The 17,454-nt window shown below is 39.5% G+C and overlaps 1 protein-coding gene across 3 annotated transcripts in view; it reads right to left on the minus strand.

The window, feature by feature from the left end:
• Positions 1–7,205: 7,205 nt before the first annotated feature.
• The window catches only part of SMCO2 (single-pass membrane protein with coiled-coil domains 2), a 34,070-nt gene continuing 23,821 nt past the window's right edge, over positions 7,206–17,454 (minus strand). For all 3 annotated transcript variants that reach the window (XM_076006829.1, XM_076006830.1, XM_076006828.1), the window contains 5 exons: positions 16,200–16,287; positions 13,141–13,197; positions 11,625–11,681; positions 10,063–10,241; positions 7,206–7,468 (listed from right to left, as the gene is read on the minus strand). In XM_076006829.1, the coding sequence (XP_075862944.1) occupies positions 7,270–7,468; positions 10,063–10,241; positions 11,625–11,681; positions 13,141–13,197; positions 16,200–16,287 (580 nt within the window). In that variant the 3' untranslated portion in view covers positions 7,206–7,269. The remainder of the gene's footprint in view (positions 7,469–10,062; positions 10,242–11,624; positions 11,682–13,140; positions 13,198–16,199; positions 16,288–17,454) is intronic.

Raw genomic sequence — 17,454 nt, forward strand, 5'->3', positions numbered from 1 at the left:
AGAGTGCTAGTGAATTTTAAAGTGTACAATTCAGTGGTTTTTAGTGTCTTCACAAGATTGTGTAACCACCAATACCATCAAATTTCAGGATACTTTCATTGATCCAAAACAAAACTCAATACCCATTTGTAGTCACTGCCCCCAGCTCTGGCAGGCATTAATCTACCTTGTCTCTATGGGTTTGCCTATTCTAGACAATTCATATAAATGGAATCACATAATATGTAGCCTTTTTATTTGTTTATTTTTATTTTATTTATTTATTTATTTTGAGACAGAGTCTCACTTTGTTGCCCAGGCTAGAGTGAGTGCCGTGGCGTCAGCCTAGCTCACAGTAACCACAAATTCCTGGGCTCAAGCAATCCTTCTGCCTTAGCCTCCCGAGTAGCTGGGACTACAGGCACATGCCACCATGCCCGGCTAATTTTTTCTATATATAATAGTTGGCCAATTAATTTATTTCTATTTATAGTAGAGATGTGGGTCTCGCTCTTGCTCAGGCTGGTTTCGAACTCCTGACCTCAAGCAATCCGCCCGCCTCGGCCTCCCAGAGTGCTAGGATTACAGGTGTGAGCCACCGCGCCCGGCCTATTTGTTTATTTTTGAGACAGAGTCTTGCTCTGTCGTCCTGGTTAGAGTGCAATAGCAGTGATCATAGCTCACTGCAACCTCCAACTCCTGGGCTCAAGCAATCCTCTTGCCTCAGCCTCCCAAGGAGCTGGGACTGCAGTGGCACACCACCTAACACCTGACTAATTTATTTCTATTTTTGGTAGAGATGGGGTCTCATTCTTGTTCAGACTGGTCTCAAACTCCTGCCCTCAGGTGATCCTCCCACCTCAGCCTCCCAGAATGCTAGGATTACAGGTGTGAGACACCATGCCAGGCTGATTATGTAGCCTTTTGTGTCTGGCTTCTTGCACTTAACATGTTTCAAAGGTGATCTATGTGGTAGCATGTATCAGTACTTTGTTTCTTTTTGTGGTTGAATAACACTCCAATTGTACAGACATACCACATTTTGTTTATTCATCAGTTGATGGACTTTTGGGTTGTTTCTACTTTTTGACTATTATGAATAATGCTGCTAAGAACATTCATGTATAGGTTTTTTTTTCATTTTTGTGTTTTCTTTTTTTTGAGACAGGGTCTCACTTTGTTACCCAGGCTAGAATGAGTGCCGTGGTGTCAGCCTAGCTCACAGCAACCTCATACTCCTGGGCTCAGGCGATCCTACTGCCTCAGCCTCCCAAGTAGCTGGGACTATAGGCATGCGCCACCATGCCTGGCTAATTTTTTCTATATATATTAGTTGGCCAATTAATTTCTTTCTATTTAGAGTAGAGATGGGGTCTCGCTCTTGCTCAGGCTGGTTTTGAACTCCTGACCTCGAGGAATCCGCCGGCCTCGGCCTCCCAGAGTGCTAGGATTACAGGCGTGAGCCACCGCGCCCGGCCCATGTATAGGTTTTTATGTGGACATATGTTTTCCATTCTTTTGGGTAAATACCTAAGGAATGGAACTGCTGAGTCATATGGTGACCCTATGTTTACCTTCTTGAGGGACTGTTTTCCAAAGTAGCGATACCATTTTATATTCCCACTAGCAGTGTAACAGCGTTCCAATTTCACCACATCCTCCCCAGCACTTGTTATTATCTTTCTTTTTTAATTATAGCCAAGAAGATAACATTTGAGCCAGATTTGAAGGGACGGTGGGAATGAGCACTGTAGATAGCGGAGAGAAGGGACTTCCAGGCAGAGGGACCCGCCAGGGCAAAGCCCTTGAGAAGACAGTGTGCCTGCTGTGTTCCAAGGGCAGCAAGACGGACAGTGGAACTGGGGACAGTGGAACTGGGGACATTGGAACTGGGGACGTGTGACTGAGACGGCAAGTAGATAGAATAGGATGAAGTCAGAGAGCTTGGGCTGGACAAGACAGAGGCCAAAGATGGGTAGTTGAAAGCCATTGTAAGGACTTTGGCTTTGACTTTAAAAGAAATGGAAAGCCGGTGAAACGTTTCGGAGCAGAAGGGTGACCTGATTTAACCTGCATTATAGCAGCGTCACCCTTACTGCTGAATTACATGTGGGCAAGGGTGGAACCAGGGAGAATGGAGAGAAAAATGGTAGATTTTTGCAATAACGGCGCATGCAGGAGTGGTTGGTATCAGGGAGGCGGTTAGGAGCGGTTGAATTCAGCATATGTTTTAAGATAGAAGAATCAAGATTTCCTGACAGACTGAGAGTGGAATATGAGAAAAGATAGGAGTCAAACATGACTTCAAGATTTGTGGTTCACTTATTTTTACTTCAATATATCAGGAAGCATATTCAAATTCATTTCTTTGCCATTAGGTTAGACCCAAGGTCCTTAATTAAGGCAAGCTCACATGTTTAAAAATATTGTCTGTGGTAGTAATAGTAATAATAATAATGATGCCCTACAATTTATTAAACATCAGGTCCTTTAATCCAGCTGTCTCATCGGCATATATTATTTTCCTCAATTTATAGATTTGTAAACAAAGGTGTGACGGCTTCCCTAATTTTTGACCCTGCTTCCTATTTAGGGCCAACCAGAGAAAGCCAAATATGCACCCCTAACCAATCTGCTAGGCTGCCTTGCTTCTAGCTAGCCTGCCCACAGCTGCCCATGCCAACAGCACCCAACTGGGGTGGATCTGAAATCTTCCCCTTTTTCCACTCTAAAGCTTCCACTCCTCTGCCTTGGAGCCACTGCCAAAACGCAAGTGCTGGACTCCCTTGCCGGAGCAAGCCCTGCGTGAACAGCCTCTGCTTGTTCCCATTTGGCTGCTTTTTGTTTATTTCCACAGGTGTCTTAGGTCAGTTCCCCCGGGGAAACAGACTCAGAGGTGAAGACTTGCATGGGGCTTTATTGGGGAACACTCACAGGAGGATGGCCGCCTGTGAAGGGGAGGATGGGAGCAGGATGGGGCAGATGGAGAGGTTGAATGGTGACACAATTGCACTAGAGGCCTCCACTGACCCCCCATAGGGAGCTCTGAGGCTGGGATGGCCCTTCAGCAATACACACTGGGCCGGGCACGGTGGCTGACGGCTGTAATCCTAGCACTCTGGGAGGCCGAGGCGGGCAGATTGCTCAAGGTCAGGAGTTCGAAACCAGCCTGAGCAAGAGCGAGACCCACGTCTTTACTCTAAATAGAAAGAAATTAATTGGCCAACTAATATATATAGAAAAAATTAGCCAGGCATGGTGGCACATGCCTGTAGTCCCAGCTACTCGGGAGGCTGAGGCAGGAGGATTGCTTGAGCTCAGGAGTTTGAGGTTGCTGTGAGCTAGGCTGACGCCACGGCACTCACTCTAGCCCGGGCAACAAAGTGAGACTCTGTCTTAAATAAATAGGAAGGAAGGAAGGGAGGAAGGGAGGAAGGGAGGGAGGGAGGGAGGGAGGGAGGAAGGAAGGAAGGAAGGAAGGAAGGAAGGAAGGAAGGAAGGAAGGAAGGAAGGAAGGAAGGAAGGAAGGAAGGAAGGAAGGAAGGAAGGAAGGAATACACCCTGGATTGGTAATTGCATTCAGGCCACCCTTAGGGAAGGAGAAGAACCTGAGCTGAGGCAGCTCTCTTTGACCAAGAGCCAGTCCAAGTCCAAGTCTCAGCTATGAACCCTGAGCAATTGACACTCAGGTAGCTGCGGAACAAGTACTCCTCGGATTCCCTTCCCTGGGAGAGATTAGATCATCCCAGCCAGCCCACAGCTGACAGCAGATCATCACTGGAACCTGACTTTGAATCCAGATTCAAAGCCCTTTTCACTAAGGCATAGCTGTCTCCCCTCAAAAAACATGACAAATGGAAATTTTGTGAACACTCATGTTCCTTCCTCTTAGTCCGAAACCAAGACCGTATTTAGACAGTGACTCAGACATTTTTAGCAAATGATTTAGAGCAGCGGTCCCCAACCTTTTGGCACCAGGGATTGTTTTCATGGAAGATAATTTTTCCACGGACGGGGAGGGAGTGATGGTTTCGGGATGATTCCAACACATTACTGTGTTGGAATCACATTTATTGTGTACTTTATTATTATTACATTGTAATATATGATGAAATAATTATACCACTCACCATAGGCTGGGGACCCCTGATTTAGAGCATAGCAGTTGGCTCAATTGAATGTGGCATTAAAAGATCTGAAATAAATCCCAACCAGACCAACCAAAAGCAGTTAGCTGAATTACCATGTGTAGACATTCATACTATCTTAATACAGTTTTTTACTAAATGTTTCCCTCTCTCAGAGAGTAGAGCATTGTGACACCAGCTTTCCAGCTTGAGATGCTGACAACTTAAAAATAAGTTGATGTGAAAATAGTATCATTCCCACTTCAAGGATATTCATCCCGTGGGTAAAATTATTCCATCTTAGTCAACATCCTGGTAAAATATATCTTGGAAGTTAGTAAAATGTGATTTATTTTTTTTAAAAAACACTCTAGCTCTCTACCTTACTTTGTCACTAGTCTTACATGATTATTGCAAGATTTTTAGCTTTATTTGAGCCACTTAAACTCAATACTTTTTTTGTTTCTTTCTTTTTTTTTTAATAACCACGTTTCTACAGGACCCAATTTACTTCTTTTTTTGGATTTACAAGTAAATCAGCTGGTACTTTACCTAATAACAGGAACATAGCTAAAGACTATAAAAAACATATACCAAGATCTATCTGCAAATTGGTCTGAATGGTCTCTTTATCTGCAAACAAGTTGGTAACTGTGACTTTTAAAAATCTGTCAGCATAGTCTCTCACCATCACATGACCTTTTAAACATATTAGTCATTGTTCCCAGAGCTTTTGGGGGTTTTTTTTGTCCTGTATGTCTTGGAAATTCCCTCACACTCACCCCAAGAAAGGTTTGTCACCTCTTGATTAACCTTGTATGGGATTTGAGCTAATTTGTAATTCCAAGTATCTTTTGCCCATAACATAATATCAGTAGTTCTTAAACTTTGGGTCATCATAATCATTAGGGGAATCTATTAAAATAGAGGCTATCAGGCCAGGCGTGGTGGCACAGCCTGTAATCCTAGCACTCTGGGAGGCTGAGGTGGTAGGATCACTTGAGCTCAAGAGTTCAAGACCAGCCTGAGCAAGAGTGAGACCCCATCTCTACTAAAAATAGGAAAATTACCTGGCATGTTGGTATGCACCTGTAGTCCCAGCTACTCAGGAGGCTGAGGCAGGAGTATCTCTTGAGGCCAGGAGTTGGAGGTTGCAGTGAGCTATGATGACACCACTGCACTCTGGCCAGGGCAACAGAGTGTGAGTCAGATCTAAAGAGTCACTTTTGGTTATGATGTTCAGACAAATGTATAATTAAATGCCTCTTTTTGGAATTCTGTTAAATATCACAGCTTGGGAACCACTGGCAAACAAATTGCACATTTCTATCAACCAATAGACGTAGTTTTCTGGCTGTAGAATATCAGGACATAAGTGACGTTTGGAGTCCATTCTTTCCTAAGGCTGTGTGCGTAGTGCTGTACTGTGGAAGTAGAAAGAACAGGCTGGATTTTCCAACCGAGATGTGTTTGTATGACAAGGCCTATTGGAATGGTAACAATACAAATGCAAAGGATAGGGACTGACCTAAGAAAACTTGCTATACAAACATGGGCCTGACCCCATGATTCCCAGAATGTAAAAACAAAATGATAGTAAAGGAGTTGAAATTACTTCAAGGTCTGAGAAGACAGGTGTATTGCAAAAATGGCTATGGCAGAAATTATTGAATAGATAAATATTGATTATAGCACTGGGTACGGTGGTAGAGAGGCTATAAAGGTAAGAACATGTAGTTAAATTTACTTCACAGATATTTATCAAGTATGTACTTACTATGTGCACAGCCTTTTCCTAGTGTACCAAAGCATGGTTCCAAATTTGGATTTATATCAGACTTAGCTGGGGATATTTTAAAAAATAAAGTTTCCTGGACCCTGCATTAGCTTTACTGAATCTAAATATCTGGGGGTGGAAATCTCTAATGTGTAAAGCTCTCCAAGTAGATTCTACATCCAGTCAATAGGCCAGTATTTGGGAATCACTATTCCAGAGACCACAAAAATGAGGGAGGCATAGCATTTGTTTTTAAGAATTACACAAACTGGCATGGCGAGCTCTATGCTGTACCAACTTTCCTGGCTCTATCTTATATTCCTGGCTTCTAAATGGTCTCCTTTGCATTCCCATGTCCACCTCTTTAGCCCACCCTTTTAACTAATCTCTTATGCTCCCTCTGCACTCCAATTTTAATTTATTCTTTATGGTTGTATTAATTTTGCACATTTCAATTATAACTATTTTGAATTATTATATACTATGCAATAGTATATAATATAGAATTATACTATAGAATTATTATATACTATACTATTTGGATTATTATATACTATACTATATATATACAATTATAACTATGTTAAAAAAATAAGTGCTAGTATTTCCCCATTACCTACAAAGTTAGGGATAGAATGCTCCAGTTTGGCATTGAAAATTCTTTACCGTATCAGTTAGGCTTCCTTCAGTTGTAAGCAACTGAGCCAATTCTGCCTAATTTAATCAGAAAAAGATATGGACTAGTTCACAAATCAAAGTTCACTCGTTTCTGTTTTTTGAGTGATTCCTTCTTTAAACTCTCATTTTTAGAGAGTATCGGATGCAACATATTTCCAACTCTTATCAATAGGAAGACTCAAGCATTGACTAAAAGACCACCTATAATTATGCTCACTGGGGAAAGAGTGAGCAAATTTGGGGTGGTATTACCTAAGGAGAAATGAATGTTGAGAAGGAAAACCAAGAAATGCCCACTACCTACATCCAATAGAGCCCTGGTCCAATTGAAGTAAAACTGGATACAGTGGAGAGGAATTCTGTGCTTTCTTTTCTGAGACATCTGAGGTCAAAATGGGGAAAACAAACCAGGGGACCTAATACTTGAGCATGTCCATGTACTCAGTGCTGGGGGGAGAAGGCTAGTGGTTTGAAGCAAATGTTTTAAACAATGTACGGAATGATTCCAGAAGTCACTGTGAGCCATAAGGATAAAGATGACCTGTTTTCATTTTTTCTGCCATCGACCAATTTCCACATAATTACGGTGTTCTTTATAAAACATTGTATAGTATTTTTTTTGAAAAATAAGCTAACCACCGTAATACAGGAACAGCCAGAATTTTATTGGGGAGAAAGTCAGTAGGGTTAACGGCAATTTCTGTAACTTTAGGAGGGTAACAAGTCTTCCACTTCCAAATTCAAGAAAGGTGCGATAATCTCCCGTAGCTCCCACATGGTCCGGCGCCCAAGCACTCTGGGGAGCATCCTTTCAAAGACAAATGTAGCATCAAAAAATAGTATGTAGCATGAAAGTCCGGTGAACATGAGGACGTAAAACATGATGAAAATCCTCAGTGCACATTTCCTACAAGGAAAGCAAACACCTGTGTTGAGAAAATGCTCAAGATAACATTGATAGGACCCACACACACACCTCTTCCACCCAGGTAGCCCGAAAACTTCAACTAAGTAATTGAGTTTCTCTCTGACTTCAGTTTGCAGGTGTGAAGGAAGAAGCTTGGGGCAGAGGTGCAGGTTTAGTCGGTGCTAGGGCTGGCATAGGAATTCCAAGATTTCTACATCCATGAAACAATGAAACCCCTGGGGTTTGTGGGGCCCTTTTTCCTTTGAAATGCCCTTCTCGCATTCTAGCAGGCTAGTGCAAATCTTTACCTCACTTGTGAAGTGTATGATGCCTGTTTTGGGGCAATTAAAGGCACAAGAAGTTAGATTTTCCCTGGACACAAAATATAATGTGATAAATGGAATTCAGCTAGCTTTTGTCCTGGCACCAGACTTTTTTTTTTTTTTTAATGAAGTAATATAAGCTTTTCTAAATCTTTGAGGACTCCTCCTACTGGGCTGTACCTATGGTGTATTTTATTTATTTGCTTCTAAGTCCTTGCATTATTATTTTCAAATTATAAATGCAATATAGGATTAGGGTAGAAAATCTGGAAAATTTTGAAAAACACAAAGAGGAAAAGAAAAGAAATGTCACAGATAATCCAATTAACCCAGATAATTACCATTTATAATACCTTTCAGAAGAGAAACTCTAGAGCATAGCTAAAGTTAGCTATGGATCTATTTTGTGACCTAACTCAGTGGCTTCTACAAATCTGAACTATGTTTCTTGCCATTATCCCCACTAGCTAGCTCTTGGCAGTTACACAACTAATTGCTTTTAATTTACACATTTATCAAAGAACCGATGTTCTTAAGAAATTCTATTAGGGAGGGGGCTTAAAGGTCTGCCAACATGAAGTAGAGATGTCCTGCCCTCAAGGAGGAGCACTAAATCTAGATTTGTTCTTTCTTATGAAAATAAAAACAATTCACTACCAAAACATATCTAATAAATAAACACTATTCTTAAAGTAAAAAAAAACACAAAAAACAGTCATTTTTGGAAATATTAAACTACAACATTTTCAAAGAAATACATTTTTTTTTTTTTTGAGACAGAGTCTCACTTTGTTGCCCAGGCTAGAGTGAGTGCCATGGCGTCAGCCTAGCTCATAGCAACCTCAATCTCTTGGGCTAAAGTGATCCTCCTGCCTCAGCCTCCTGAGTAGCTGGGACTATAGGCATGCGCCACCATGCCCAGCTAATTTTTTCTATATATATTAGTTGGCCAATTAATTTCTTTCTATTTATAGTAGAGATGGGGTCTCGCTCTTGCTCAGGCTGGTTTCGAACTCTTGACCTCTAGCAATCCTCCTGCCTTGGCCTCCCAGAGTGCTAGGATTACGGGGTGAGCCACCGCGCCCGGCCAACATCTCTTGACTTTATGAGCATATTTTATATGTCATGTCCCAAAATGAAAAAGACAAGATTCCTGCCTTCATGTATTCCATGGAATATTAGGAGAAGATGAGTTTGAGTTAATTTAATTGCAATACTATTCCATGAGCTTTATGATGAGATTATTTGCAAGGTGGAGTGTGCACACACTCTTACAACTCAACAACTAAAAGACAAACAACCCAATTAAGAAAACAGGCAAAGGACTTGACAAACAAAGGGGCTGAAGAGTCTACCCTGGGTTGATGGTTGGAGATAAAGAATCAGAAAAGTTTTCATAGAGGAGGGTACTATTCAGGGTGTATGTGATGGTGTGGCATCTCCCGAAAGGAATCCAAAGAGCCAGAGTTTGCTGGTTTATATTAATATGTCTCCAATACGGTACGAGAGAGAGGCATCCCATCCAGCAGAGGTTTTCAAATTTGCCTCTCAATTATGTTCCTTTGGTGGAGGTGGTTGCAACATAATTTGTAGATACCATCCTTTAAAATTAGATAGATATAGGCCGGGCACGGTGGCTCACGCCTGTAATCCTAGCACTCTGGGAGGCCGAGGCGGGTGGATCGTTTGAGCTCAGGAGCTCAAGACCAGCCTGAGCAAGAGCGAGACCCCATCTCTATTAAAAAAACAGAAAGAAATTAGCTGGACAACTAAAAGTATATATATATAAAGTTAGCCAGGCATGGTGGCACATGCCCATAGTCCCAGCTACTCAGGAGGCTGAGGCAATAGGATTGCTTGAGCCCGGGAGTTTGAGGTTGCTGTGAGCCAGGCTGACACCACGGCACTCTAGCCCAGGCAACAGAGTGAGACTGTCTCAAAAAAAAAAAAAAAAAAAAAAGATTAGATAGATATAGGTATATGGAGATAAATTTGTCTATCTCTATATATCTTTTTAAATAAATAGATATATTTATCCAAAGTGATAAGAAAGCAACCTATATCTATATATCTAATGCAATATATCTACCTCAAAAACAACAGGAAAAATACTATGACTCCAATAATCATATAGACTTTTAAAGAACATAAATAATTTACTAAAAAAAACCCCCAAATTTTAGTCAACACTGGAACAAAATGCAATCTGCCTATAGTTCATACATTGTGGAGCTTTTGTCCAGCCCACACCGGCCCCTTTCTCTGGCTTACCACGTAGTAACGCGGGGAGGAGAGGTCTGCCCTAAAGCAGGAGGTGGAGCCTGAAGAGGCTGTGGCTCCATTTCTTCAGCGTCCATTTCTTCAGGACTGTACTCAGAATCTGTGTTCCCTTCTTGCATTTGGTACATCCTCAGCTTTCTATTCAGCAGATCCATGTCCTTACAAAAGTCCTGGAAAAAAAAAAGATCAATCAATTATCTTAAAAAAAAAAAAGAAGAAGAAGATTCTAGATGTCTCCCAGTCTTGCTACAGAGGATGCAGAGTGCTTTTCCTCTGGAACACCTCAGGGGCGCAAGTTAGAAATCAGGCCCGGCGCGGTGGCTCACGCCTGTAATCCTAGCACTCTGGGCAGCCCAGGCGGGCGGATTTCTCGAGGTCAGTCAGGAGTTCGAAACCAGCCTGAGCAAGAGTGAGACCCTCATCTCTACCAAAAATAGAAAGAAATTAATTGACCAACTAAAAATATATATATACAAAAAATTAGCCGGGCATGGTGGCGCATGCCTGTAGTCCCAGCTACTCAGGAGGCTGAGGCATGAGGATTGCTTGAGCCCAAGAGATTGAGGTTGCTGTGAGTTAGGCTGATGCCACGGCACTCACTCTAGCCTGGGCAACAAAGTGAGACTCTGTCTCAAAAAAAAAAAAGAAAAGAAAAGAAAGGAAGAAATCATGTGTAAGTCACATGAGGACATGAGGAGATCATTGGCAGGTACATAGAAGGGAACTTACATATTCATAGTATAAGGTAGCACCATGGTAGAAAATTATACAAAACCTACATGCTAATCTTTAGCCACTGGATTGTTCATGTGCAAAGATATCCTTGCATGAGTTTATCTATTCAATTTGTTCTTCTATGCCAAACCATATTTACTGAGAGACTGCTGCCCACCAGGCATTATTCTAGGATACAGTGGTTAACAAAATAGAGAAGGAATGCGCAATCTATTACACGTGTATTTATAGGAGCAGGGGGGCAAGTAATATACATCTAAACTCATACATACTTTAGATACTATAGATTAAGATATGGGCTAAAGAGAAAACAAGGTGATAAAACATCAATTTGTGGTGGGGACATCTACTCTAGATAGATGGGAGGAGTGGGCACGTCTGAGCAGGTGACAGGTTGCGTCATTCATTCATTCATTGTTTCATTCACCTATTCACATTCACCTCAATGTCTAAGATCGTGTGGGACAGAGTTCAGAGATGATGTCATTTTGGGGCTAGGGAGATCAGGAGAGGTCTGGAAGAAGAAATGATGTTTGAACTGAGCCTTGAAGAATGGGTAATATGTCGACATGGAGGATAAGCTCCAGATGGCAGGCTGAGAAGCAGATGTAGCACAGGGGTGTGAGAAAGCCTAGGAGTACACCAGGATTGGGAGCTGCTCTGTTGGCCCAAAGCAGGATGCCGGAAGGGGAAGAAAAAGGCAGTAAGACTACAAAGAGACCAGGATGTGGTGCGCTCTCAAATTCTAGGGAAAGAATTGCCCCTGTATTTAGATCACCTGAGTTTATCATTGTTTGTGTGTGCCTGTGAAATCTTACCTCCATTCTTTCAATGAATTTCTCCTTTAATTCATGAGCTTCATTACAAACACCTGCCTGAAAAGACATCCACAATTCTGGGTAAAATGAAAATTATATTTTTCTGGTTTGTGCAATACAATCCTACTCATTTTGGCCACCACTTATAAAGTGGCTTCACTGAAATTTACTTTAATTCAGTAAAATCCTTCCTCTTGGAGCAAATTCATAGTGTAATCGTGAATTGCAAATTGTAAGAGGAATAACCAAAAGATTAACAAGATTATTTTTAACATTTTAGTAGTACACATTTACACAATAGCAGCATATTAGAAATCATCCTTCTTTCTGTTCATCACTCTGTCTTTCCTCCTTAAAAGACTTCTACCAGGAGTCTAGCTGGAGAAACATACTATGTTTCTGAGAAAATAAGATTTCTTTTAAATATTTAAAATTTCATAAGTTATAAATGTAAATCCTCATTATGTCAGATTAAATATTCAGGCCCTATGGTTTAGCAAAAGAGCTGTCCATAAAAAGATCTGGTTCATCTTTTCCTTCCAAGTCTCCTATAGGTTGTCAGGTAGAGATAATAGATGGTTTTGGTCGGTTTCTGTCAATAAGAACAAGACACAGGCTGAAAGCAAACCATCACCTTCTAAGACATGAATGCCAATTGCACATATGTCACAAGTAAAGAATGCTTTTAAAAGTTTAAAATTAATCATCCCATAATAGACTTGCAAAATACTTCGAAAAGCAGAGTTATAGAAGAAAGAACAGTGTTCCGGGATTCAAGAAAGTTGAGTTTTAGAAATGACATTTCTAGAAAATTGATTCTTAAAAGAAGTACTTGCAAGAGCAAGCAAAGGCATGGCTTTTTGAGACATGGTTTGTAAGGGCAAACATTGATTATAAAGTCCCAAATATCCAACAAAATAACTTTAATAAATTTAAACATGCATTATATAGCAGCGGGGGGAAAAAGGTAAAGTGACATCTACTAGCATAGAAAATTGTTGAAGAAAAAAATGCTAAGTGCAAAAGCAAGTTGTAAAACAATATGTATAATATGATCCCATTAAAATAATAACAATGCGTAAAAATATGTGTAGGAAAAATTTGAAAGAATGTACATATGCTAAAATATTCATTGTGTTTGTCTTGAGGAAATGGGATTATTTTTCATTTTTAATAGTTCCCTAATGTTTTAATTATTAAAATAAGCATGCATTACTTTCATTAAAAGAAAATAATATAGAAATGTATGTGAGAGCAAGAACAAGACTGGTTCTTTTCATCTGGAAATATCGGCCAATATGGGCCAATCACTTCATCACTTCATCTTTTGGAGTTCACGCTTTTTTTCCTCTGAAAATGAGGGTACAGTCTAAATGACAGTAAATTCCCTTCCAGGTCTAAAATTCTGAGTATATCTTTCATTGAATTTAAGATTCTATTCACTGAAATTTTCTAAATCTGAGATATTTTTGAAGAACTGTTTTCCTCCTTAGTGGAAAAGCCATTTTGTCATTACCTGGTTAAATTTGTTATCCATTTCTCCTAATTGCTTTCTAATTTCCATGATCTTCTCCTATTAAAAAAAGGGAGTATAAAACAAAAGTTATAATGAATGATGGGTGGAATTGAAACAAAACAACTGATTTTTAGGAGAAAGCATATTTATCATTTAAAAAAAAACAGTTTGGGATTTAATAAAAGATGGGGGTTCCCTCCCCTGCCCCAGTGTCTAACATTAAATCAAATCAACAAAATATTATTGGCCACATCCTATGTGGGCAGCCATTGAGCCAGGCATTGTGCTGGTTGGATACAAGTAATAGAAGTGTTAACCCTCAAACAGCCTATAGATGAATTGGGAAATGTATACTCCACCCTTGTTTTTTGCCAAGTTTATTGATCACTAACCCCCGAATCACTTAATTATTTAGAGATAATAATGGCAATGATAATCACATTTTGTTTAGTGTCCTAGTTTATTTACAGAGTAAACATCTTTATATAAAACTTATCAAAGATAACTGGGATGGGGTCAGTCTCAAAATGAAAAGTCTAGATGTTCACATGGAGATTTCAGAAAGCTTTGGGAACTTGGGGCTCAACATCAGGAAACACCCAAAGGCCACCTCAGAGTCCTTTCTGTAGCTTAAAGTTCTAAATGCATTTGTTTCTGGGCTGAGTGCTGTGGCTCATGCCTGTAATCCTAGCATTCTGGGAAGCCAAGGAGGGAGATTTGCCTGAGGTCAGGAGTTTGAGACCAGCCTGAGCAAGAGCAAGACCCTATATCTACCAAAAATAGAAAAAATTAGCTGGATGTGCACCTATAGTCCCAGCTATTTGGGAGGCTGAGGCAGGAGGATCCCTTGAGCCCAGGAGTTGGAGGTTGCAGTGAGCTGTCATCATCCTACTGCATTCTAGCCAGGATGACAGAGCAAGACTCTGTCTCAAAAAACAAAACAAATAAATATATTTATTTCTGTTTTGCTTTTTTAAAACAGTAATTTTATCAATTTTCCCTCATTATCCTTTCATCCCTTTCTTAGTCACTCCATTTCTTCATTAGGAATAAATAAGCCAATACATGTGATATTATTTTAAGTTTATTAACTTATTTCTTCTTTAATTTCTTTTAATTTCTCCCATATTTTATTTGCTGTTCCTATATCTATTTCTAACAGTCTTCACTTTTCCCTTCACCAGAGAAAACCTACAGCCATTCCTACTAACTTTGCTTCTGTAACAATTATATTTAAAGTTTCACATTTTTATCTATTACTCCATTCTACATTCGTTTTCTATAGCCTTTTCCATCAGCCTGTAGGCTTACTGAGGACAGAACCTGTGCAATTTCTTTTGAAGCCACATTTATTGAGGTATAATTTGCATATAGTTAAACTCATCTTTTTAAAGTGTACTGTTCTATGAATTTTGCCAAATGTATACTGTTGTGTAATTACCACCACAAGAAAATACAAAATATTTTCATCACCCTGCAGATTTCCTTGTAGCTCTTTGCTAATGTCTTCTTCCCTTTTTCCACTCCACCTTGTTCCTATAGTGTTGCCTTTTTCAGAGTGTTACATAAGTAGAATCATAAAATACATATGTAGCCTTCTGGGTCTGGCTTCTTTCTCTTAGCATAAGACATTTGAGATATTCATTCCTGTGGTCGGGTCGACCAGAAGTACGTTCCTTTTCATCATTGAGTAGTAGTATAGCATTCTGTCATATACATGTACTGCAGTTTATCCACATGGCAACTGGTGAATAATTGGGTTGCTTCTAAGCCCATGCCTGGTTTTGGGTTGCTTTTAATGTGTATAGAAAGCTGCCTATCTCCAGCATAGATGATTTCCATATGCGTGATGCCCTCCCCTTTCATATTACCCTAAACCCCTCCTTTTAAAAAAAAAATCTCACTGGCATTTATCCATGTGCTCCTCTTTCTCCTCAGTCTTTTGATATTCTTCCCTCCTTATCCCCACCCACAACCCTTGTTGAAATCCACCACTCTATAATACTCACGGCGAACTTTGACCTCTTCCCTTTTTTATAGTTTGCAATTTCCAAAGTGCAAGGATAGTGGAAAAATTCTTTTCAATTCACACAAAATGAGATGGTGACTCAACATGTTGGACTATCTCGTGGCTAAAAGTAATTTTTTCCCCAGGCAATGAATCTGTGCTGACCTGCAGATGACTTTTCATATACAAAAGGTCTAAATAAATAATACTCTTCTGCAATGAAGAAGACATTTCTCCTTTACTTCTTCCAAAATTCACTTAATTTAAACTTTTTTTTTTTTGCAAACTTAAATTTACTGTGTATTACAATTTAAACTCTTAATTTGAAATTTGGGGTGAGTTAAAGCAGAGGCTGGCACTTTCAACACAAAGAGATAGTTAGACACAGAATTTTTTTCTTGTTTTAAGGACTTTGTTTCAAAGGCCTAACTTGCCACAGAGCAGAAAAACTATCAGCCAAAACTCTGAAGTCTAATTTGTGTTCCAGCTTGATCTCTACCTTTCAGCGCTAGTATTCTACAACTATTAAAAAGATGGAAAATTAAACCTTTCTCTGCAAAGAGTCTCTAAGAAATGCAAGGAGACAAACCATCAAGAAAACTTTGGAGATTGTGAAAACAATACAAGAACTCTTCACGAAGACATCAATGACAAACACAAGTAGATCTCTTATGTATTCTAAGGATGCAGTTCTCAACAAATATTTATTTCCTGGACGTCTTTTCTGTACTGGTAGGTGCTGGGATATAAAGATTAAGAAAAGAAGTTCTCCCTTAAGGTACTCAATCTGGCAACAAGATAGAAACCTATCATATTTGTCTCACTGAGTTTCTAGGGTAGAAGTCAAGTCTAGGCTTTTTGTGTTACCACCACTCATGTGGTGTTACCCAGGAGAAAGGTGCTCAGAACTGACCACCAGAGAGCACTCTTCCTTGTGACAGAGATGGGGTCTTACTTCTTGTTTCAGCCTGTTGAACAATAGAAGGGGTGGGAAGGAGTGGCAGAAATCTCCAGCCTCCCAGACTGTCTCTTCCAAGCCTCCAGAGCTCACCTCAATGTATATCCCCTGATTGGGGTCAAGGTCCTGGTCCTCCAGCGTCTCAGTTTGTTCCTCCAGGGCCATCACCTCATTTAATAAGCTGCAAACAGACAATGAGATAGACTAAGTTGTGTGGATCAAGAAAAATCACTCAGTAGAAGAGATATTTTTGTTCTTTCAAAAATGAAACGCGTCAAGCAGCATGCTCAGTGAAAAGAAAAAAAAGTAAAAAAAAAAAAAAAAATGAAACGCTATTCCTACATAAGAGGACACCTGGGTGGTGACTGTATTGGAATGGGAAGTTAGAAATGAAATTCAAGAAAGAAAAAAGCGCTCTAAGTAATCCAGATAATAGTAAAGGGATTTGAGGCCTACCTGGATACAGGAACTGAAAATTAAAATGTCTAAATGATAAGTTTATGAGATTTCTAGAAAAAAAAAAAAACCACACAGAAAAATCTACGGGACCTAGTACTAGGCAAAGAGTTCTTAGACTTGACACCAGTCACACAATCTGTAAGAAGGAAAATTGATAATTGGACCTTATCGAAATTAAAAATTTTTATTTGGCCAAACACTGTTAAATGGATAAAAAGACAAATTACACACAGGGAAAAATATTTGCATATCACATATTGGGCAAAGGCCTTATATCTAGAATATATAAAAATCTCTCAAAACTCAGCATTAAGAAACAAACTATCTAATTAGAAAAAGCAAAAGACATGCATAGACATTTCACCAAGAGGCTATATAAATGACAAACACACAAAATGATGGTCAACACTATTAGCCTTTAGAGAAATGCAAATTAAAACTATAATGAGATATCTCTATATAATTATCAGAATGGTTAAAATGAAAAATAGCGATAACACCAAATACTAATGAGGATATGGAGAAAAAACTTGATCACACATTGGTGGTAGGAATATAAAATTTATAGCTGCTCTGGAAAATAGTTTGGCAGTTCCTATGCAAACTTAAAAGAGACCTATCCTCTAAGTTTTTATTCTACAGGTCTCTGCCAAACATAAAGCCCTCTGGTCCAAATTCTTTATAAAATTAGTTCAGAAAATCCTTGTTCATCATTTACTATGTGCCAGGTATTAGGCTGAGTGCTAATTATTACAATAGAAAACAATGCAGGCAAGGCCTTTGTCCTTTTGGAGATTACAATATAATGTTGGTAGGCAGACAAACAAATCTATGAAAAATTAGAATGTTATTAATGCTTTGGGTTCCAACCAAGATGGAGTAACAGGAA

The sequence above is a fragment of the Microcebus murinus genome, chromosome 10, assembly GCF_040939455.1.
Source record: "Microcebus murinus isolate Inina chromosome 10, M.murinus_Inina_mat1.0, whole genome shotgun sequence".
In the NCBI taxonomy this organism is placed as follows: Eukaryota; Metazoa; Chordata; class Mammalia; order Primates; family Cheirogaleidae; genus Microcebus; species Microcebus murinus.